The 24,762-nt window shown below is 37.2% G+C and overlaps 1 protein-coding gene across 1 annotated transcript in view; it reads right to left on the bottom strand.

The window, feature by feature from the left end:
* The window catches only part of SLC6A11 (solute carrier family 6 member 11), a gene marked incomplete at both ends in the record, with an annotated part of 85,635 nt that extends 61,303 nt beyond the window's left edge, over window positions 1-24,332 (bottom strand). The window contains 5 exons of the mRNA XM_082059931.1: window positions 2,651-2,783; window positions 18,255-18,345; window positions 19,773-19,913; window positions 20,090-20,224; window positions 24,113-24,332. Coding sequence (XP_081916057.1) covers window positions 2,651-2,783; window positions 18,255-18,345; window positions 19,773-19,913; window positions 20,090-20,224; window positions 24,113-24,332 — 720 coding nt within the window. The remainder of the gene's footprint in view (window positions 1-2,650; window positions 2,784-18,254; window positions 18,346-19,772; window positions 19,914-20,089; window positions 20,225-24,112) is intronic.
* Between the last annotated feature and the right edge of the window lie 430 nt (window positions 24,333-24,762).

The following is a 24,762-nucleotide window of genomic DNA, read 5'->3' on the forward strand; positions in this document are numbered from 1 at the left end:
TCACAAGCACTTCATTTGGATTTAAACTTTCTTCGGTTTAATATCTTAAAATATTAAATATTCATAATCTGAGTAGATGAGTTCTTCAGCAGTGCTAGTTTGGAGAGCGAGTGATGGTGTTATTTTATGACAGCTTTTAAGGCTTGGATTTTTTTTTTTCACCATGCATTGGGATGCAGAGTAAAAAGAGGAAAAGAATAAACTAACCTCTTGAATATTTCACAGAACACAGCTGTATGAAGATGGTCTCTCTCCCCCCTTCTCTATTTTATTGCTTTCTGTTTCCCCTGTCCTCTTTCTCTCTAGCTACTCTTTCCCACAGACACCTTCCTTTGAATATTATTCCAAAGGTGATAAGTATGCAGCAAATTTAACAGGCTAGCTTAAAACCACCTTTAATATTACGATAAAAATCTAGAAGTCAATTTTAAATGTTTCCTGGAAATGAGCATATAATAAATTCAATCTAGTGTGAAGGACAATGATTGGATGAGCTTAAATATAAACTGTCGAAATGCCAATATATCAGAAAGGGAAACTGCAGCCTAGAAGACTGTTCTGTCATCTATATTTTATAGCATTTCATTCCTTTGTGGCACCCATACCACCTTACAGCTATGTCTTTGTTTAGCTGGTCTGGGAAGGCAGTGAGATGGCACAGATTTCCAGTGATTTTGTCTGCAATAAGTGGCAAGCGTAAGAATATTAAAATTCTTAAATACACTAAAAAGTGAACTTACATCCCAGTGGGAAAAAACAACAACACTGGAAACCAACTGCAGTGTCACACATGTGCCTAGTAAAAAGCCTTCCTTACTAATTACAGGAACAGAAGTGAAAAAAAGAGATGATCAATGTTGGCTATAAACGATCCTTCCTGCCGGTTTCTCGAGGAGCGCTGGATCCCTGCACAGGGCGCTGTGCAACACCACTGGGTCTCTTGTGGGACCCAGCAAGCTACCAGCCTGCTTCTCATCAGCTTGGAAACAAAACTGCTGCTCATGCTAACCCATTTTAAACACTGTAAATACATCATGAGTCTACTTCTAAAGGTGAATACTAGGTATTAATTCCATTTTATTTCCACTTCTGTGGCAGAACTGCTAGTTATTTCAGCTTAGTCAAAATGCTTATCATGCCATTTTGAGTGGGCAAGACGTGCCTCTTTCTCAGGCTGTTTACCTAGCCTCTTCAGAAAGGTGGTTACCAAAAATCACACTGAAATAAAATCAAATAAAATTTATTGTAACTACCAGTAAGGTGAAGTTTTAGCTAAGCTACTGGGGAGGAAGGTCAAGCAGGTCAGTTTCACTTTCATTACTTCCAAAATGCAAGATCTATTTCTGGGGAAATGATTTCTACCAATGCTATTTTACTTAAGCACAGTGCAGTTTTGCACAACCTTGCATGCACGCACGCATGTGTCTTCACAATACATGTTTTTTTCTCTACCCTTGGGTCAGATTATACTATGGTAGAATAGATCTCCATCTTCAGACATTCTTTCTGATGGAAAAGAAGAAAATCAGTTTTGCTCAGTTTCATTTCTTTGGTGCCCACTGTAGCTCCTCAGACAACTCTAAACCACTTTTGTACCTCCCTGGAGTGCAAGCTTCAAAGACATATGGACATTTATCTTGTCATTCCCTTACATCACCTTCGCTTCTCTATATTTTTCTCCTAAGGTTTTTTTTCCCCTCTTTCCTCTGAACTATTCATGCTTATATGTATCCCTACACAGTCTTTCTCAGCATTTTTGCCTGTAGTGACTTGAGAAAAGCAGAGCTGTTTAAAGCTGTGTGTGCAAATACTTAAATGAAAAATTCAGTATTAGATTGACTGACACAGTTGGCAAATACAGAGAGAATTCAGCAAATAGATTCAGCCAAAAATTTCAACAGGAAGAAGGATGCGTGTGGTTGAGAAAGCTGAAAAATTTCACTCTGCCATTTTCTAAATTAAAAAAAACAAACAAACAAACAACAACCCCACACACCACAACAAAACACTCCACATTTCAATCATTTCATTTATAAATGTACGCTACTAAAACAGAAACAAACAAAGGAGTTCAACTGCACTTCCAAACTAAGCAATAAACAATTTAAAATTAAATGAACAAAATTCTTCAATACACCATTTTTTTTCCTTGTAGTCTTTGGTTTCAGCATGAAAAACCAGTGCTCCATTCGCATTTGTTTGCATTTGCTTTTTTTGTGGGTTGCTTATATTTCTAAATTATCTCTACTTATGTGTGTAATTTACTTGTGTCACTGAGAGTTTAGACTCCTGTCAGTTTGAGACAAAATTCCAATTTTGGATACCTCACGCACAGAAGTCAACACAACTGAGTTCAAGGACTAGACAGTAGTGCAGTCTGCTAAATTAACAAAAACCAAACAGCCTCATCGAGCAGAATTAGCGAAAAGGCAAATCAATAAAACCAAGAAAACAAAACAATGCAAAGAACAACTGATTCTTAATTACCTAGGATTAGAACTTGTATACACTCTCAATTACAGTTACTCACAGCAATGCAAGATGCATGTGAAATTCGACTGTTCTGATTTGAAAAAAACAAAGGTATGACAACACAGTTTGGAGCACAAGAGAGTCATAACACAGGTGATGCACAGAATTTCAGCCTCACCTTTCCAGTAGACTTTGTTCCTTTCCAAATGCAAAAATAGCAGATAGTCCAAGCAGCAAGGAGGCACAGCGCAAGTTCCCAGCGCAGATTCCCGATATGTTCAATTCCATCAGATATCGCTAGTACCCTTCGTCTTCCAAGGAAAATAAAATAAAAAGGTCATACTATTGAAGGAAAACAGTGCTACATATAAAACACCAGGCTAAAACCAAATCAGCTTCAACCAAGGCAACTCCTAGTTAGTGACTACTGAAAATTCACCATGTTAAGACAGAAGAGACAGAAGGAAAAAATACAATATTCTAAGTGGATTTTGCATCTGGGTAAAAAGGAACAAATGTTTAATTTTTCCATGTCAGTGACAAAATAAAAAAGATTTTTAAATAGCTTTAGTATAAAGTAAAAGTCAAAGAAAAAACCCAAACTTCTTTGGATCAAAACCTGACATATATAAGTTCAAAATAAAACACTTTATTAATAAATGGGATTATTTTTCAGTTTTACTTTTTGTTTGTTTGGGGTTTTTTCCAGAAAGAAAACGCTCTAAACTTTATTTTTACCTTCTAACATTCATTTTCATAAATTTCCTTTTGTAATTGAAACTATAGCCTTAAAACATTTACTTTCAAAACTGTTACAATATTTTGCAGATGGGTTTTATTTAGGAAATGCTAGCATTAAACTGTTATAATTAAAACCAACCTTTTTTGTGAAAAGTGCTCAGCAAAAATATGTATTGCACTTCCTATTTGAAATACAAGCTACTCAATCAGTCCTGATACATTCTAGGAACATCCCTCACAGTTTGAGGCCAAAGTATCTACTTAGCAAACAAGATAAAGACAGAGACTGAAGAGGATTTTTTTTGCAGGGTGCGGGGGGTTTTTTGTTTGTTTGTCTGGGTTTTTTGAACCAATAATTTGGGAACAGGGGAAAAAAAAATCACGTGAATTACTAATAGTAACACAGCAAACCTGCAGCACTAGGCTTCAATGCTGGTTTCCAAAAATCTGGGCTAGCATTTTATTCACAGGAACTTTTTCTTCATATAAGAATAATGCTTTTATCTGGGAGATGAATGGTCCTTTTATGCTCTTCTATTTTTACTTTAAATAAACACTCCGATTAAATAAAATGTACATTGTTTAGCAGTCCGTAAACAAAACGTGGGTACTCCTGGTTGTATGGATGAAGAGGTTAAAAGCAAGAGCAAAAATGTATTCCTATAACGCTCAATGATTTTATGAATTCTCTGGAGATTATTCAATTGCTCTTAAGCCTGAAAGAAGCCCTAGAGATAACTAAAAGACTTTTTTTTTTAGGAAACTCAATTTTCCAGAAAAAATAAAAGCATGACTTAATTAGTATGTTATGTTAAAGTTGATATGGATTTAAATTCCATACATTCAGAGATTTGGAAAGACCTCATCATTTTTAAACAACTCCTGAAAGCATGCATTTAGTCATTTGCTAATTATATACACATAATAATTCACTTCATTCATTCATGCCTTTTATCAGCTTAATCAAATCTCTATAAGGACTGGTCATGGCTCATTCCAGGCGTGCTTCTGTAAAAATATTTGCACACCTGTATGCACACATTTACACGTTCACATAAAAATTCTCACCATTCAACCTAAGTTTCCCCTGAAATCTGTTACATGCTGTCTATACAACCTCAGAGACCCTAGACTTACACCACCCTCCCTCCCAGAGATATTGTGAATGGAAAGAAACAATGAACTTAATTTCAATTAAAAGCCCTATAATAATAATCACTGTATTATATTCACAATTAATGTGCATATAGTTATACAGATAACATAATTAATTACAATAAAATATATTTAAGAGTTAGGTATTAAGTTGAACAAGTCCAACCTACTATTATCCATATGAAATAATTCTTCCTTTTGCATTCGATTCAGTCATTGGCTGAGGTGATCAATCCAAGGAGTATCAAGTGTGATCAATTCAAGACCATGCCTCAATAAATATATCAATGCTGGAGCTACCTGGATAAAGACAATCTGATCTTTGGTCTTTCTGCTTTCACCAGCAGTAGGTTGAGGATGAAGGGAAGTTCCTTCACCTGCCTCTAATGATGGAATAGGAGGATGGAGACATCACCAGCTGATGATAATGTGGGAAAATGAAAAGATCTAACAATCTCCAAGTCTTTCAGATGGCCACACAGATGCTGGAGAACCTATTCTGCCTTTCACACATTTCAAGGGCTGCAGCTGCTCTAAAGAAAACAATTCTCAGCAAAAATTCAGGATGAGGATTTTTAGAAGCAACCGGTTGCTGGAAGCTCTCTGCAGGAAGTCAATGCTCAGTCTTCTCTGAATGCTCTGTGAGAAGTTTCAAATAACAGAGACACCTACCTTATCCAAAAATCTTGGCCTGATTCTTTTATAAAGAGTGTCATAGAAAGTAAGTGGCAAATTAATGGCCTCAACATAATTATCCCTGCTGCTCCTATTTAAAAAAAGACGTGTGGTGCTGCTCATCTCAAACTGTTAGCACCGTAATGAGTATTTAAATATATTGAAGTGCTGTAAATTGTTTTGTATTTTCTTTGTTCGAGCAGAACAAGATTCAGTGTTTCCCTTAGAAGGTAAGCAGCAACAAGTCCAGAACATCCAACTGAACTGTAACATACAATGTATGCAAAGCACAGACCCAAGGAAGAGCAAGTCTTGCTCAGAGGCTGGCAGTGATTTCCCCAGCTCTCCCTAGGGCAGGGCCTTAGCTCTCCTGCTGACACCACCGCAAACAGCAGCAGCAGATACAAGTTCTGAAAGAAGAATTCTGAATATGAAATTCCTCTCACAAAGCCTCGGTTCAATCTGACTGTAGATACCCTCATATCTGCTCTTTTCATTATTCAACTTAATTTTTTTTAAAAAAAAGCGAGGGGAGGGAGGAGCATTTTAAAAATACAATATTCTCTCCTACATCCAAGAAATGCGGTTAATGTATTCAGGGGCCAGAAGATGACAGACTTGATCACAGGTTCTTAACTCCTCAGCAGTTCAGCTTCTATCTAAAAGCTTTCATGACCTTGTATAAATTGCACAGACAATAAAAAAGAGACAGTGTAGCTTTCACTATGTCTTCCTCTTCTTATCTTACCACTGCTGCTCCCCTACACTACATTGTTCTCTTCACCTCTTAATGCAGAAAAAGGCAGAGAAAGAATAAGAGCAGTAAAATCAGCCCTGAAAGTGATTATTTTGGTTTGAAATAAAGAAACACTTGAAAAAAGAGAAGTTCCAGAGTGAGATCCCCATCAACAGCCAAATCTGTGAAGGTTGTTTGCACCAAAGTTTCATCACTTGTGATTACACATATTAAAGTAGATCAGACAGGAGTAATTTATGCACATTGCATAATTTATGCAGATTGCAAGGCGAAGATGTTGCAAACTCCTCACAGTCATTGCAAGTGAAATTATTCAACAGAGGCCTTCAGTCTCACCCTAAGCATCCCCTCCTATAAACTACATGGTCTTGTAAAATAAGACAGTGGGGTTCTGAGACAAACTACAAACTCATAGTGGTTTTGTAGTCCAATTATCAGGTGATACTAAAAGTAAAAATGAAAAATAATGATTTTCTGAGCACAAGGTGCCCTGGTTAGATAACTACATAAGACTGACAGTTTCAGAGAAGTCATTGGTTATAACTGAGAAAGATAATTTATATAACTGAGTTATCAAGTATCAGAAACCTAAGTTAAGGGATGAGTTCAAGACATATCTTTGCAATAACAGTTTTCAGTTGTCAAATCTGAATATCCCAGGAGGGATTAGAATGCCAGAGGCCATATGACTTAGCAAAGGTATCACTTCATGCCAGACATGGAGATACAAATCATGAACTACTTTTTTATCTCATTGAAAACAGAAATTGAAGACAATTTAAAAGATTTGTTGTAGGCATTGTGTTTGGTTTTTGTTGTAGTTGTTTGGGGTTTTTTATTGTTTAAAATATGCAGCAGTTCAGTTTCTTGAACTGACCAATAGCCTAGGAAAGAAGCCAGAGGGGACCGGTGGCATTTGAGCATCTGGAACAGGATATTGAGGGAAATAAGCTCCATTGGTATTGGGGCTAATCTGGAATGCAAAGGTTAACTCAAACCAGAGTAGGTTTTAAATTCAGTAATAGCAAACTATGAATTCTACAGAGGATATTTTGCTTTTAAATAGAAAACGGAATTTAAACCAGAGTGGATTTATAATGTGTCTCACACCCAAAGATATACTATGTTTGAAGGTTTCATTACCTGTAGTCACACATATATATCTTGACTAAATGTTATTGAAGAAAGATTTTTAGTTTTCTTCCTATACATAACACCAATGTAATAACAGTTACAAGAATCTAATGAATAAAAGATAAATTCAGGTAGAATAACAAGACATATATCTGAAGGGTGGCATACTTTATGTTTGCCATTAGCTGTCAGAAATACTGATGCTTGGTCACAACGGTATTTACAACTACACTGAGCAAAATCATGACATTATTATTACAAGGTAGATTTATTCTGTTTACAGCTTATAGTAACAACTATCCTAAGCCTATTTTAAGCTCACAGTTTAACTTGAATTAAAATATAAGTGTGAATAAAAAAAATAAACATGGACAGAGTTGGGAAGAGGTAACAGAGCCCCAGAAATATTTCAGCATACTTTCAGTACACATCAAATAATACACTTAGCAAGAAACTAGACCACATACAAGAACCTCTTGCCATCTACATTCCAGGAACATACTGTTGCTAAAGGTTACCTCTGTTCTTTCAATTAGCATCCTTGCATGTATGTGCCCTAGAAAAATTTAGAAAGAAAAAATCCCAGGAGGAAATTACTTCAAAATGTATTATACGCTTACTGAAAATGTTTTAAATTTGTTTGAGAACGTACTAAAACACCTTTCAATTTGGTAGTTCAATACAGCTGACAGGAAGAAGGGCCTATCCATTGCTGGAAGCGCCCTAAAGGGGCATATTATGGGACAACTGCTACTTCTGACTACTCATAGCTGAAAAGTAACCTTTCCATCCAAATTTGAAAGCTTACAACACTACATTATCGGCTGGGACAACACTGTGTTTTGCTGGGAAAGAGTATCTCTATTGAAGTGTTCCAATGTGCAGAGCTGTACCAGGCTCTTGAATAGAACGAGGATTAACTGGTGCCAACACATTGTTGAAAGGAATGTACGGGGGTACTTATTGCATTATTTCATCATTTGGAAAGCTGAAGAACAGATTCAGTCCATTTGAGGAAGGTCCCTTCATGTTCCCTCTCTGATTTGGAGCAGTTTCCAAGACATTTTTCTTTAAAGAAAAAATAACAAAAAATTCAACAAAAACCACCCAAACAGAGGAGTCAGCCTCTTGAGGTCACTTCATCTGTATCTGTTCAGCCAGGAACACAGGTGGCAATCTTCCTTTTCACTCTGGGCAGACTCTGTCCTCAGAGCATTCTGTGCAGAATGGAAGGAAAACAAAACAAAGCCACTAAGCAGCAGTAGTGCTACTGTATGGTGGCCTTTCTTATTCTATGTTTTGGTATGCTCCTTTCATCCCTGTAGATATTTCAGATCCAGTCCATATATACTTTGTGAACCTTGTTACTGAGCTCATTGTACAAAAAGCATAATATATGAGTGCCAGCACCGCCCAGATTTCCCATCGGTTTAGTGGACAAGTATCAGTATCTTTCAGACATCCTCTGTTCCTGCGTTAAAGTGAGTTTAAGTTTCTATCCAAAGATATGTTGTCTAAACTCCCATCTTTCTCTCATTGCACTTTCTGCAGCAAATTTTTGTGAAAATTTATGGATTGTTGCACTGTCAGAAGCTTATTCGACTAGCTAGGAGTCGGAAAATCAGCCTGCTTTGTAAGACCGTCATGACTGCAGTACTTCCAGACACACTGGAAGGCTGGGGTGTTCACCAGTGACACAGAAAGGTAAAAAGCGACGTTCTTTTTGTCACAAAGATCAGGGGCAGCTGCTTATCTAGTGTGTTTGTGACACATTATTTACCAATGAGAATTTGGCCAACCATACAACTATAGGAATGGCTTAGAAACAGCTATTTTGAGTTGTTTCCCCACCAGCAATTTGTTCTCTCATCTGAATCGCTGCAGCTTTCCAGTTACCTGATAGGAAATCTTGAAAAAATCAAAAACTGAGGGTGACTAGACCCTGCACCCTTCCTAGGCAGCCGTGCAGGGAGTTCTTGCTCAGGTCAGTGCTTCCCTTCCTCAAGTCTGATGAATGCAAGTGGCTTTAAAGGATCCCCCAAGCGGTGAAATTGCTCCTTGCCTTCCATTAAAAAACCAAGCTCTGCTGAACAGCACAGAAGCTTTCCTGTTCTGGAATATCTTTCAGGGAGTTGTAACATTTCCCTGTGGCTGTCTAATCCGCACTACTCATTGTCTAATTTAGGAGAGAGGCTGATCCATGCATCCAGACTACGTAACTCAAAGGTGGAAAAGGAACAGCTTCAGAGCAGCAAAAGCTTCTGAAAGAATGCTTATTTTAATAATAATACCAAAATATATACGCAGTGGTATTTCAGAGAAGGCTCTATTGCTTGAGTCAGTAGTCTCCAGTTTACTGACTGGACACACTAAAACTCTCTACAAAGTAAGGAATAACAGCTAAGGGAAGCTGAGTTTGCCAAAATTACAGGCTTCCTACCTTTATTTGAATAAAGAGTGGTTTTCTCTCCCAGAGAGTAAAGGGAAACAGTATTAAACAGAGTATACATGTGCCAAAGATCTGAGAGAGTATTCTCCACTACCTTACTCACTTATATGATAATTTTTGATAATGGTATGATAAACTTACAGAATCTATGCTGAATGCTAAAGGATATAGAACTCTATGAAATCAAAAGGCTAGTGGTTTACTTTGTAAACTTCTCAGGATGTTTTACTAAAGATTTATATTATATTTAGGACAACGTAAAAAGAAAAATTATCCTTCAATAAAATAAACCTAAAAAAAAGCCTTCTTGCTACTTCCCTAATCAATTTATTACTGTATTTATTATTCGTATGGTTATCCAAGGTTTCTGTTCTCTGATGCGGTTCATTATCTCTCCACACATATTGCCTTAGACAACAGGTATAGCAACATCCTATGTACTAGTGATATCAAAGCTGTGAAATTCTTTTCAGTTTTAAAACAGAAATGATCCTGTTCTATACTTTACAAGACTATATATTAAAACGCAGCCTCCAAATAAAGGAGAATTTCTGAGCTTCACTGAGTGAGCAATTAACAGAACAAAGACAAATTCTTGTTAGATGCAGGACTTTGACAAAAATGTGTGGGAGATCGCTCCCTTTTATGGGAAGGGAACATATATTGTAACAGGGATAACCCTTTAATTGTAAGCCCCAGAGTATAACATATACTACATACTACTCCTATACTACATACAATATACACCGCATTGCCTAGACGAATGTCAAAATTTATCAACGCATATGACTCAGGCTGCACATTAAATTGGTTCTGAACTTACTTGCATCCATACTACACAATCTCAACCCTTAGCAGGAGAGAAGGGCCAAGCGTTCAGAGGACACACTGCATGACTGGCATGAACCCCCACTTTGGCTCGCTAACCTGCAGAGCCCCGGTTTTGTAATGACAACATGGGAAAGAATGACATCTTGATAATGTTAATAACACAGTAGGGATATATCTTTCAGAAAGAGAATTCCTTAAAAATAAGAGTATTTTTCCCTCTAGATTCTAACATTTAGGAAACTAAAAATGGGCTGGTTGTGTCAGGATTTGTCCCAGTGCAGCAGTGTGGTAGTCACTGAACACCTCTGGGAAAAGCATGGGTACAACTATAAAGTTGAAAACAATCTTCCAGGGAACTTGTAGCAGATTAACTCACTACAAATACATGTTCTTTGAAATGAACAGAGAAAGTACAGGTGCCAAACTCTCACTGCAAGTCAACATGAGCTGAAAATTTCACTTTTCTGAAAGTTATATATCCAGAACGGACAAAGGATACAAAATTAGTGTACTGTACAAAACTCTCTTCTTGATTCTACATTTAAACTCTAAAACAGGAAATAAATCCACAGGTTTCTAAAAGTGCTACAAATAATGCTTGACAGATATTGCTGGATATGCACTTGTAGTCTCCAACCATCAGTGCTCAATGATTAGAAAGATGTATTTCAGGTTTTAGAAGATAATCTATAGATCACAGATTAAGGAATCTATAAAAAATTCTCAAACTGTAAGAATCATCTTCTGAAAATCCACTTAATTCCATACTTGGCTTCTTTTTAAAGCAGCAGACAGACAATTCCCAGTGGCCACATCAGTGAAAATCCCTCAGTTAGAGAATTATGCACAGCTCTAAAATACTTACCTCTTACAGCATATTTTCTGTGACCTACACATATCAGAATGAATTATTCCTGGTTAAGCAACATTTGTTGCTATTCAGTATAGTTCTTTCTTCTTAAAGTCCTGATAGGGTTCACTCTTGCTGCATTCTTTAAACATTTTACACTTCTTACCAAATTAAAAGATTAAACTCTCTTCAGAAGACTTTTCTCTAAAATTTCTAGTACTACTTGCAAATAATGGCACGTATTTCTTGTGTCAACCCCTGCCTCATTGAAGTGCTTAATTTACCTGAATGTAATGTGACACTAATTAGCAGTTACTGTGTATATACATATATTGCTTTTTAAAACGTGTATACATGTGTGTTTGCATATATCTATAGCAAGAGGCAGAGGCAGTGATGGATAAACACAGAACACTCCTCTAGCCATTCAGCCATTCCTGACCGATCTTCCTTCAACCTCTTCTACTGAAAACATGGCAACTTTTTCTTAACCAAGTCAGAGAGTTTAATCCTGTCAAATAACCTTTCTGTACTGGTTCCACTCACTTCTGCTCTATAGTTTCTTGGTATTCTCTCAATATATCTAATGGCTCTTTCCATCTTTTTGCAGTTTTCCCCCTGCTCTTCTCTGAATAAGTCGTGCAGTGACAAAAATCTCATTGTTTTATTCACGTTCTGAGTGACACAAATTAGTTCAGCACACGGTAGCAGTTGTGAACTGAAAGCACCTGGAAGAAATCTCAGAATCTGTGTTGAGCCTTTTAGTCTGTAAACTTGTCCTTGGTTGTTCACTCTTAATTAAATGCTCATAAGATGAGAACTACAGACCACAAAAAAATATTGAGAACTGTTCTATTGTTTTGTAAAATAGTCCTTCACAGAGAACTCATGTAACAAATGAGTAATGATAAGCTCTTATCTCTCTTACTTTGTCAACATCTCTCTCATACTCACTGGTCCTGTACTAAATCCTAGTTACCAAAAAACGTAAGAAGTGCAAAGAGCAGGGGCACAAGGCGGTAAAGAACAGCTGAGAGGTCAAAAGAGAAAAAAGAAAACTGCAAATGTACAGGAGCTATTTTGGAAAGTCCCAAGTCCTACTGGGTCTTCATAAGACACCACTTTACTTCAGCACTTTCAACTTACAGTATGATTCTCAATTAAATAAATTCAAATAAATTCTACTGGCTCAATTTTTCATTTGTAAACTAAAACCAATAGTCAGCAGAGTTGGAATCATTAAAAAACAGCTTTTGATGGGACTTTGGGAGGATATCAGTCATCTCCCTTCCCACCCAGAGGACAACTGTGCCTACATCATCGTTTCAAGGCCTGCACTCATTGATATTCTGTAACCCTTATAGGAATTCTATAGCAATATTTAATGAGTCTTCCTGAGAATGTCCTCCTGACACTGCAAATCAATTTCCTTGCTGCCCTATAAGAATATAATGGAAAACAGTGAAAAATTTACTAAAAAAGTTTGGGTATGTTTCCAGTCTGCGTTCACTATATTTTATTTTCACTGCAGGACAAAACTGACTTGTGCACATTTTCTTATTTCTTAATATAAATAAAATTTGTGCAAGTGTGCAAGCCTAATGCTAAGTAGTATGAAAAAAATGTCTCGGGCCTCTCATGCTTTGCATTTTTAGTCTCCCTGTAGCTCAGATCCCCTTTCTGTAAAATGTGAGTAATTTGACCTTAGAGATTTTATGAAGATAAATGAACATGTAAATAATCAAGGAAACTATAATTGCAAAGCCATTGACAATATGAGCACCCTAGGAAACCTTGATTAAATTAATAACTTTGTCAGCAGAACAGCAACCTAATAATAATGAGAATATAAAGCATCAGAAAACGAACAAAGAACAACAAAATATTGAATATCTGCACATCCTCTAGCAAGAACAAAGCAGATCTATTGAAAAAATATCAGTCAGTTCTTCAACTAAAAATTATCATATTCATAAAAGATGTAAACTTAGAATTGCACAACCTTAACCTAGTCTTTCCTAATACCCAAACAACTTCTAAGGTAATTTTTTTCCACAGTAATAGTGTGAAATACAATGTTCAAGATACAAAAACAATTAAAAAAATTGGAAGTTTATCTGCTTGGTTTAGATAACATTTATTCCTCAATATTAAGAAATCAGCTTAGCATTTTGATACCTATCCCACTTCCAGCTGAAACCAGACGAAGTCCATAGTTTGGAGGCAAAACCAGATGAAGAGCCTACGTGTCCCCAGACAAAAAGCAATTTTCACATGGCCCCTTATGAACTAAACAGAAAAGAGAAATACTAGCACAAGTCAGTGTTCTACAAGACATGCACAAAGTGCCTAATTTTGAGAGGTCTCTGGGTACTGAGCACTGCAGGATCAGGCCCATCTTGCTAATGACTTTTCAGAGCGTAGTGGGGATTAACCACAATGTGACTCCTGCAGTCATTTGCAGCCTGAATGAAACAGGAAAAACTCTTTTTGACTTTGCAAGGAAAAGGTCTGTGCCTTCTCCTTTTTGCTCAGAACAGCCTTTTTTCTTTTCCCTAGACAAAAAAAATGTTTTTTCTCAGTAGGCTTTACTTGGAAATGCTAAGGATGTGTCACCCCCTCCAGAGAATGACAGGCCAACAAGTAGAACTTCTTTAACAGAGGACTAAGTTGTTATACAGCCAATAAAAAACTATTGGGGTGGAACCAACCACAAAACCATGGGTGTTCTGTCTGTTCAGCTCCCTTCCTAGGCACTAGAAAGCTCGAATTCCTGTCCATGGTGAGAGACTGGAGTAACAGCCAAAAGAGCACACAGCCATGGTTGGTGCCCCCTGTACCTGCCAGACAGTTTCCTCTCCTAGGAAAGCACACAGACCAATGGAGTAGAGCACATTCTCCTCTCTGTTCTCTTTCCCAGGCTATAAATACAGCCTCATCTACAGCCACAGCTCTCTTTCATGGGACTGCTTTGACATCACCAAAATTACCAACACCTCTATTACTGCAACTATCACTATTAGCTGTTTAAAACTTGGATGCTAAAAATACCATGTGCTGTACCTTAAAAATCATAGAATCATTTCAGCTGGAAGAGACTCTCAGGATCATCGAGTCCAACCAGAACCGAACCTAAACCTGGCACAAAACCGTGTCTCTAAGAACCTCGCCTAAACGCCTTTTAAACCCCTCCAGGGATGGTGACTCCACCACTGCCCTGGGCAGCTTGACAATCCTTTGTGGGAATAATTTTTTCCTAATATCCAATCTAAACCTCCCCTGGCAACTTGAGGCCATTTCCTCTTGTCCTATCACTTGCTGCTTGGGAGAAGAGACCAACACCCTTCATGCTCCAACCTCTTTTCAGAAAGTATGTTTGTTTGCTGTGTTTTATTTGGTTTGTTTGTTTCTTCTTTGGGGTTGTTGTTTGGGTTTTTGCTTGGTTTTCTCAGAAAACCTTTAATCAAGCTACACGATTAGGATGAAATGCCATAAACGGCACTTAAATGGACAGCCTCTAAATGCTGGGCACCAGTATAAAATTAGAAGTGAGTTTCAGGCTCCTGTCTATCCTCCTTTGGAACAGAGCATCAGAGAATTTGAAGAATAAAAAGTGAAATTTGATTGATTTAGCTGCTTACCTTAGAAACTGCACACACAGATAGAACGTGAAACTTCAAGGCTATGGCTTGCAAGGTCTTTTTAAGTAAGGTAAGAAATCCTTTAATCTCCTAATTTTTCCCAGAGCTGTCAACAGTGATACCTGTAGCCAGTAGCAAGTCTGCTAACTCAAACGAAGCCTGAAAGCATTAACAGGGATAGATATTTCTAAGCAGGAAAACAAGTAAAGACGGTCTCAACTCCCAGACTTTGGCTACTGCTCCACCAGGAGACCATTTTCACTGTATAGCTACAGATAAGCAGTTATCAAATACAAGCTCACAAAAATATTTTAAGTTCTGAGGTCCTTGCATGTAAAATGAGATTATTCTGAGTGCACCAAAATAGAACCTAGGACCTACTGCAATACTTATCTCTAAAGTCTTTACTTATGGGTTTTGGGTTTTTTTTTAACAAACAATTCACCTTCTGTGTGACCCAGCCATCAAAGCTGGTGGAGAACATCAAATTATCGGAGGAAGTGAGTCTATGCCTGCTAGGGTAGCAAGGAAACAGTATCCCGGGTACAGACCTGTGGTGGTACTGCAAAGCCTCCTCTCAGTCATCACTGCAATTGGGCAAGTTGCTGTTTGACTTCAGCAATAACTTTAGGAGTAGCCAAGGTCCGAGAAGCAATAAAAGCTATAAATATTTCAGCAGAGAGGTTGAAGTCTTTATTTGCAATGCTCAAACTAAATAATAAGTAAGGGCCTTCTAGCCTAGACGATGGAAAAGACCCAGTAGTACCAGGGGTCCTTTACAAAGCCGAAATAAAGACATCCTTTGGATCTGATGTATTCATTTATGTGCACGCACACACAAAACCAATTTGCCACTAACCTCTGTTGGCATTTACAGAATGCCAGGCTGGTCTGCTATGTGATACGTAACAACCTGTATATTCCTCACCATTATTAACTCTTAGACTCAGAGCACTGGGCTTGAAAGAAACATAGCACTGCTAAAACATGCACTTGTGTCAATACTGCATTTTCCCTAAGCTTTTTTTTTTTTTTTTAAATAAAATTGTACAGATATTGTAAATAGTCTAGAAGATTGTGGTAATGCAATATGAGTATTAAAGGAAGAATGTAACATCAGCCTGACAGTTTACACATGCAGTATTCAGTTCTACATGAAATGAGATCACATACAGTAAGCTAACAGGATCACTATTCACAATAATTACCACTCTAATTCACAGATTATCTCAAGAGTAGATGGTAACAGACAAAACACACACCCCCCTCCCCCTGCAACCCCAAGCTTTTCTCACCTGCACAATTTACACAATAAATTGGCCTTTTGTGGCCACAACTTAGAGTAGCTTCAATTGCAGACTTGACATTGCAGAGAACAAAGTGTAAAAGTCTTGAATGGTGTGATTGTTCAGAAGGAAACTAGAACCTTTCCCTTCCCAGGCATCAACATAATTAACTGTAAGTAACCTGGTTAATATGCAAATGATTTCAGTCCTGTGACTGTCTTTTACAGCAATGAAGATTCTCACACACTATCCACATGAGTTCTGAAAACAGAAATGAGCATCTGCTCTGTATAGTCTGCCCCATCAACCTTCCTTTTACTATTTCTTTCAAAAAGAGTCTTTCAATAAGTTTATGGTTCCCGACACCAGAATTTATAAAGGAGTAAAGCAACATCATGTGAACAAGATCTCTGGCTAAGTGAAATAACATTTCAGGCAACACTTAATCGCAGACTGAAGGATGACTTGCCAAACAAATTAACTAATCTAGTAATATATTCACTACATATTAACTACTCTGACATCTGCGCTGCACATCTTTACATAAAGACTTCTACTGTGCATTTATGCCTGATATATCTAAGACATAATTTAGTTATAATATTCTGTTTATTGCAGTGAGTTATCTTATTGCAAAACCAGTCTTGTTATTTAATAAAGCTCGTTCTTCCACTTCTAAATTAGTTTGTCATGTCTGTTTTAAATTTTGAGGCCATGCAACGTCATACCTACTTAAATTTTAACAAGGCAAATACGTTCCTCAGCAGAAGGAGAGTATATGCACTTTCCAAGGGTCAAAAAAACAAACACACACACACAACACAAAAAAAAACCCCAAAACTATAAATATAGGGATATAAAAATTGTCATTGTCCTCCATATAATTCAGCTGAACGTTGCCTACTCCTCTGGAGAGCTGAAGTTACCACTGATTGCCAAGTTTTGAATCTTGTTGAATAAGCAAATAAACCCAGTGGGTAAATAAGGCTAGTACTGGAGAAAATATTTTGTTCATTTACTCTGTCTGAAATCTTAGTTCTAGTTATCCCAAAGAACCATAAGATATTTTTGTTATAATGCTTAAGTCATAACAATAAGAGATAGCACCTAAGAAACTCTTGTTTATTCTGAAACATTAGCTGGGAAGTGGGTAGATTAAATATATTTTAATATGTTAGGTGTTAAGATTATTGAAAATTTTAACAGAAAATGTAATGACTTTTTAGCCAGAGGGTATGCATTTTCATGCCTTGCTCAGATTTATTTTTTCAATTTTTCTTTTTAAATAAAACAGTAGTATTTACTGAAGCAATAACTACCACACATGGAGGCTAAGGTAATTGATGTAGCGCAAGAAGGCAAAGAGAGGCAAAGACAACAGCATATGCTACCATTCGAGTAAATTATGTCAATGCAGAGTTCTCCATCTTCAAAGATAGTCTTAATTTATGGTCTGTTCAAAGTGTAGCTATTGCTGCCTTGAACATAAAACAGAGCTCTGAACACATAGCCTCAGAATAAGGCTCTATCTTAATAACAAAATTCAGGAAATTAGAGTGGGCCCTTAAGAAATTTCAGTAACCGAAAATTCTGTCATACACTGTGACTGGTGAGGTAACTTAGCATTGAAAGTAACATTCCATTTCTATGCCTGTCTTAACACACACTGTGCCCTGCAAGGAACAAATATGCAACTACACATGCGCTCATTAAATATTTATGGTAAGAAAAAAATGTGTCATCATCTAACTAGAAATCAGAATCAAGGAGACACAAGAGAGTTAAACTCTTCTGTTATTATAGCTGAATAGCTAACACTTACATAGTCCTTTAAAAAATAATGAGATACAGAAGCCAAAGCATTAGTTAGCTCAAACGAGGATGAAGATGCAACTCTCAAACTCTTAAGACAAAAAACACCCTGGAAAAAAGCAAGAAATATTTGAAATCATCCTCTTTCACTTCTGCCTCCTCATTAGTATGGGCTTGAGCCTCTTTGCTCCAGCAGCAGGAGCCAAGCTCCCAAGCAAGTGGCACACTTTGTTCTGTGCTCTTTCAGGATATGGAATTCCTTTCCTTGTATCCTCTGAAAAAAAGAGTTAAAACTCTCATCCTGACTCTCTTTGGCTGTATGAGAAGATTTCCAGATTAACTCACACCAGTAAGTGCTATGCAGTTACAAGGTATCTCATCATGTGTAAATGGTCACAACCTTAAAACACAACGAACAGTCTGATCAGAGGTAAAGTTTTTGTGCACTTACTCCCAGAATTCCATCACCGGAGAAGTGGCATTTTGTAAAGAGACTTGGCTGCAGTTGCTTATATTAAGTTTTTGAAATTCCACACAGTTTTCTATAAAAGAGAAAAAAAGAGTTTGCCATATTGACATGTAGGTAGGTTTCTTTTAGTGCATGTTCTAGTTTCTACATATTGTAAAGCCACCATTCTATCATACATTTTCTCTATGTGGTTAAAGGATTTCTAGGCACACTAAAACACAACAGCTGCTACTTGTGCAACCCTGTAATTTGATCACCAGATCACAGGCCTATCCCCAAAAAAATCCATGCAGTATGCTATATTCTCCTGTCACACTTTCCAAAGGTGCAGATGCAATGGCCAATAAAACATCTGAGGCAGAAGAAAGGTCCTTTGAGAAACTGAGGCAATTGATCGGGAATTAACATCCTCCTATTCCAACTGCTGGTTCAATGGCCCATGGTAACAACTGGCTGATGAAACACTGCCAGCAACAAGCTTCCACTTTGCCTTAACATGGCAAGTGAAGTCACTCTGGCTTATTATTATGGTCTCCAAAACAGAGAAAGGAGATCAAGGCAGCTCAGCATTGTTGAGGTGACACTTAGTATCTGAACAACAATCAATCTTGGCTAAGCTCCTTTGCAGGATTACCAAAACTAATACTGAAGCCTTCCACATGTGTTGGGCCCAAGACTAGTTCCCTAACATAACCTTAACTGTAAGATTTCAGGTAGCCTTAGGTGTGCTCAAAGAATGTGATAAAGATCAATTAATATAAACCACGAAAGACGGTACAATTGCTACATGATTTGAAATCAGATAGTAACGCAAGGAATAAATGCAAAAACTTCAGGAACATGGAAATAAGGACATAGGTCTGTATTCCTCCCAATAGATGCAGTAAGTAGAGCATTACAGATTAAAATGTCGAGAGGACAGATGCAGAGCCCTATACTACAAACCCTTATGAATACACACCTCATCTTTCACACAAGAGGCTACTTTGCATCCAGTAAGAATGATTTATGTGACTAAATTTTCACAAGTAGCTTGATGAACATTATCCCTCAACATCTGGCATTAAAAAGAGAACTTCCAAAGTTCCACATTTAATACTTTCTTCTCCATTTAAACTCCTCCTGATTTCATGAAAGAACAAGATTGTAGCCTGTCATCAGCTCTTCAGTAGGATTCACTTACTGTACTCACGGAGAATAGATACGATTGCAAATGAGAGTCTTGGGATTTAGCCAGAATATTGTACAGAATTAATAAAATCCAAAGCTTTCTTTTGCTATCTGACATTATATTCAGCAGGAACAATGCTTATACAATGACCTAAACCAAAAAGGTACAAATAAGTCTTCACTCCAGGATTCATTTATCATGGTGAAGTATGATGTGATTGGTCCATTTCCACAGACTTTCTACCAGAATAGTTCTGTGCCTAACATTTTTATATATTAATCAATTATTTGGAAGCATTTGTATAACAATAATCTCTACTGAGGTGATACCTGTATTCCATTCATGCCCACAGGTAGCCCAAGGAAGCTCTGTAGTAAAGCAGTTAAACAAATAGAAGATAGCCCATGCTAAAATGATGATGTAATACACATTTAGATGCGCCTCTATAACTTGGGTAGCGTATCCAATGCCTGGAGGACAAAAAAAAAAAAAAAAAAAGACAACAAAGAACTTTTACTTTTCGGGTAATTAAAAAACAAATGCTTACTATTAAAGTATATCATAACTTCAATTTTAATACAATTTATTTTATTTTACTTCAAAATTAATGCATCCTTTCACAGTAGAACACAGAACTGTTTGTTACCTTCAAATAGAGGGCAAACTTTCCTCCAGCACGTAATGCCTCCTTCACTAGTAAACTGTCCCAAGGCTGTCTCCAAGAAAAAAACTGGTATTCCACAGCAAATAAAAAAAACCACATATGGAATGAGGAAAGCACCTACAAGCAAACATTGAGGAGGTTTTGGTTATAATGAACACAGTTCCTTGACAGCTTAGTGAGAAACTGACTTTCTAAATAAAGGAAGTATCACCTATTAGCCACCTCCCAGGCATGGTGCTGAAAGTACAGACAGTGTTTACTCCTGGGCCCAAATATCAAAAGTTAACCTGTAAGCCAACGCCATGGACTGAAAAAGACCAAAATTCCTTAGTAGACTAAACTCTGCTCATGTGTCTCTCACAGAAATGACCATGGTCTTGCTCAGCCACACAATTCTGCTCTGATCATCACCATGCCAGTCTACACTATCTTCTCTTCCTTGTTTTTCTCAGGAAAGTAGGGGTAAAGAAGTCTTATGGAAAGTAAATCCACGAAGTTCTTTATATGTTATTTGGATAAGCCTGATAATAAGAATCATGAAAAGGGAATGAGGAAACAAACTTTAGAACTACTTCCAAGAACAGGAATGCAGAGCTTGGCCTTATCAGCTAGAAATATTTATGTGAAGTTGTAGGAAAATAACATAGCATCAACGTTTTTGTTAGATGCTGACAGTAAATTCCAGCACAGAGAATGAACAGTACAATTCAATGCTGAAGTATTGTATACAACAACAAAAAAATTTCTTCTCTTACTGATTAAAACAGCAAAGGTATTGTATTATGTAATGATTGATCATGCTATTAGGTTTGGCACCTGAAGAACAGGGCTGGGAAGCAGACAGAAGCAAAGATACGCAAGAAGATGCGTATGTTAGGCATAACATCACTTGCTAATAACATAGATTTTAGGTATTCCTTTTAGAACCAAACCAAAATAACTATTATTAAGATATAGCCTTTTTGACTACATAGAGAATCCATTAACATACACGGCATAAAGAATTTTTTTTGCTCACTCCCCAAGTACTTTCTGACAAATAAGCACATAAGGTTGAGAACAAGCAACTATATCAGTTTAGACTGAAACAAGGAAAGAAGGAAATAAAAACTGAGGAGAAAGCACAAAACAACCGATTCTGCCATTTTTACTTACATCAAAGTTTCACTGGTTTAATCAGGCAGACTAACACAGCAAAGTACTGCACAGAATAATGTATCTGAAGTTGTAGGAAAACTACAAAGAGTTAATTGTCTAATTATGTTAGGACAATACAGGTTAGTACAACATACACCTGTTGTATCCAGGCCTTAACCTACTCGCTCTCAAATAAATACTCCCACAACCCTGACTTAATTTAATTCTCCCACTAAACATTATCAGTATCCCACCATTCATTCCATTTCAAATCAACACGAGATACACTAAACACACAGAAGTTTTGGAGGATAGTTTTTCCTGGGAAGATGTGTTTTACAGTTCTGTCCATCACTGCACACATATCTACCAGTTCTTTAGAGCACAAGCAATACCAGCATTTCCCCTTTAACAAGAGTCCTGAAGATCCATTTCATCACTAATGAAAGTACCTTAACAATAACCTCTCCAATACTAAACCTCTGTCAGAATATGAACCATGACCAAAATGTTTCTGAATATATTTCAGCGAAATTTCTACAACTACAAGACAAATAAGCATCCTCTTCATGATCTTAAAAACAAGCACCGCAACACACCTACAACCCTGCAACAATTGTTATGCTTTAGTCACTTTGATTAGAAAGTTGACAACTAAATACAGGTGCTTTGACTTGCAGTTTCTTTCTTCAGACCCAGCACATCAAGAGACATGTCTTCATAAATAGTCTCTTCCCTCAACCAGAAAATTTGCCTGCAATTGAATCTCGAATCTCAGCTGCATCTCAAGCAATACATGCGGAATTCACAAAGAATGGAATCCTTGGATATAAGACATGGTTTCTCTGTATAATTCACTGTGCAGATGGTTTGAACAAAATCCTACAGGCCAGGCAAACTGCTGGCTGGTATCAAATCCAACTCGCCCATCCATACGCATTATTATCGCAAGTTTAACATGGCAACTTGTCGCAAGTATTAGCTTTGACTCTGTTTTTCCAATGCTGTTCTACGACATCATGAAAATGAGAGGACATCAGGTTTCCCAGCTTGCAAACAGATCATATTCCAATAAATATCTAATTCTAAACATAGAAAAAATATTTTTTCCTAAAAAACCACACTAAATAGCCATGAGAACAAACTAGAATTATAGAAGCTTATGCCTACACTACCTGTTATCACTTGGAGTAAGTACCAGAGGGAGGCTGGACCCCAGAAGTTCAATAGTACTGCTTCTGGACTCGTTCTGCATGTAGCAAGTTCTATCATAACTAGCTGACATACCTTACCCTTGTTTTCGCCTACCACACACTAAATAGTTTTCAGTATTTACATCTGACGCATCAAGTAAGCCCAACTCTGGTCTAATTCCAGCAGGGCATTCCAGAGAGCAACAAAACCCGAGATGATAGCCAGAGGCCACAGACCAAGTCCTCAATGAATAAAATTGAAATCAATGGCAAATTTCCCATGGTGCCAGGACATGACCAATTAAACCACAGACACATTACTTCTCTTATTAAATAACACAGTGGTGATTAAGTATGATATTTAAGTAGTTACCTTTTCACTAAATCACCCAAAAACATGATTAGAAATTTTTTACCTAATTGTATACACTTAAAAATGATAGCATCACATTTTGACAAGCTAGCATATACAACTTAACATATGAACACAGAAATCTTCATTATACACCAAAAAATATTTCTATATTTTCCTCTGCCAAAATTTCTCTGAGAAAACTTCGACAGTCAACAGGAAACTGTTCTGCATACCATATCTAGTGTATATGGTATATATTTACCTACTAACATCAGTACTTGCTAGCATCACTTGGAAAACAGGTGAGATCTTGCTGTCTTAGTTTTTGCCAAAGTACGGACAAATCTTATAGAAGCAGTAGACAAAATGGGCCAAAACCAGCCCTGAGTTCAGACAACCATGCTTAGGTTTGGAGGGACAGGGGAAAGAAATTTGGCACCGTATGGTTAGCAAACAAACTCATTAAAGAACAGATCTTTGCAGATCAGCCACCGAACCTATTCTTTTTCTCCCAGCCTATATGCTTACACTAACACTGATTCAGGCCTTCAGTGGGGGCAATGTTGAATCCAGGCTACAGAATTCTAAACTAGAATTTTAATTTGCTTTTCTTTACTCGTTGCTTCGCAAATCACAGCTTATGTGCTTATTCTTAACTGTCACATCCCTTTCATGGTTTATACTTAACTATAACCAATACATGCCACATGTTATAATTTTATGGATGTTTCTTCTCATTCTAAATTCGACAGGGTTTGCTTTCTTTCAGTAACAGGAAGCTTCTACAGCTTCCTCTACCCTACTGTAGTGATTTGGGAAGTAATGAGAAAAAAAAAGCGTAGTTAAAGAAATTTTCATATGAAGGAAAAAAAAAAAAAGTAATAGTTGTAGTATTATCAAAAACAATATTCATCCTCTCCAAAGCATACTGTTGTGAAAAATAAACTACTATGTTCTCTACTGTGTCAGACCAACTTATTGAAGTATGCTTGGGTCTGCAGAAGGAAACACACAGTGTACTACTATAACAGAACATTGGTTTCTGCATTAAAAACCCTGCAGAAAAAAACATGTCAATTCACTAACACTGAAGAAACTCATGAAAGTAAGCCACAGAATATTTGGGGAGGATAAGGAAAGAGAAGAACAATGATTTTTTTCTTAGTTACCAGATACTTAATACTTTCCCATCTGCACATATGCTGAAATACCGAATACCTCTCTCTCAACTAGTGCAAGAAATCACTGTAAAGCATTCTTAACTGTTTATTTCCCACACTTTTATGGTGAGCTGTAAATTAACATATGATGCCATCTTACCTCCTCCATTCTTGTAGCAAAGATATGGGAATCTCCATACATTTCCCAACCCAATAATCTCCCCCGCCACAGAAAGCACAAATTCAACCTTATTGTTCCAGTGGCCTCTTTCATGAACTTTCTTATCATTGCTGTGGACGAGGTTGGTACTTGAGGCTTCTGGGTCCAAAGCATCTTCTGGCTTGCCATTAATTATAGGAATAGTCTTTTCAGCTGTCATGACTAGGGGAGCCTAGGGGAGAACAAAACATAGAGATCTTTTAAATCACTTATTAGTAATAACCTTAAATGATTAAGTTTTCCCTCAGCATATCACTGGTTTCTCATTACCTACATAAGTTTGCAGGTGTCAGTAAAGGAGGCAACTCCGTAAGATTAAAAAAGTTGTAAAGAAGAAAAGGAAGAAAAAAAAAATAACACAAAGAATGCACTAAAGAAAAGCTCTTGTACAAGCAAAGGAAAAGATTTATAAGTTGAGACAGACAACTTAGTAGAACATTGTTTTAAGGTGCAAATAGCAAAGCCTTTCAAAAATCCCACCCCAAGCAAGGAACCCAGCTTGACCAACCTACCAGAGAACAGAGATCTCCTGCACCTTCCAGGCACACAACCGAGAAGAGAAGAAGAAAGGGATGTGGCCAAGGGGGCCT

The sequence above is a fragment of the Streptopelia decaocto genome, assembly GCF_964273445.1.
Source record: "Streptopelia decaocto genome assembly, chromosome: 8".
In the NCBI taxonomy this organism is placed as follows: Eukaryota; Metazoa; Chordata; class Aves; order Columbiformes; family Columbidae; genus Streptopelia; species Streptopelia decaocto.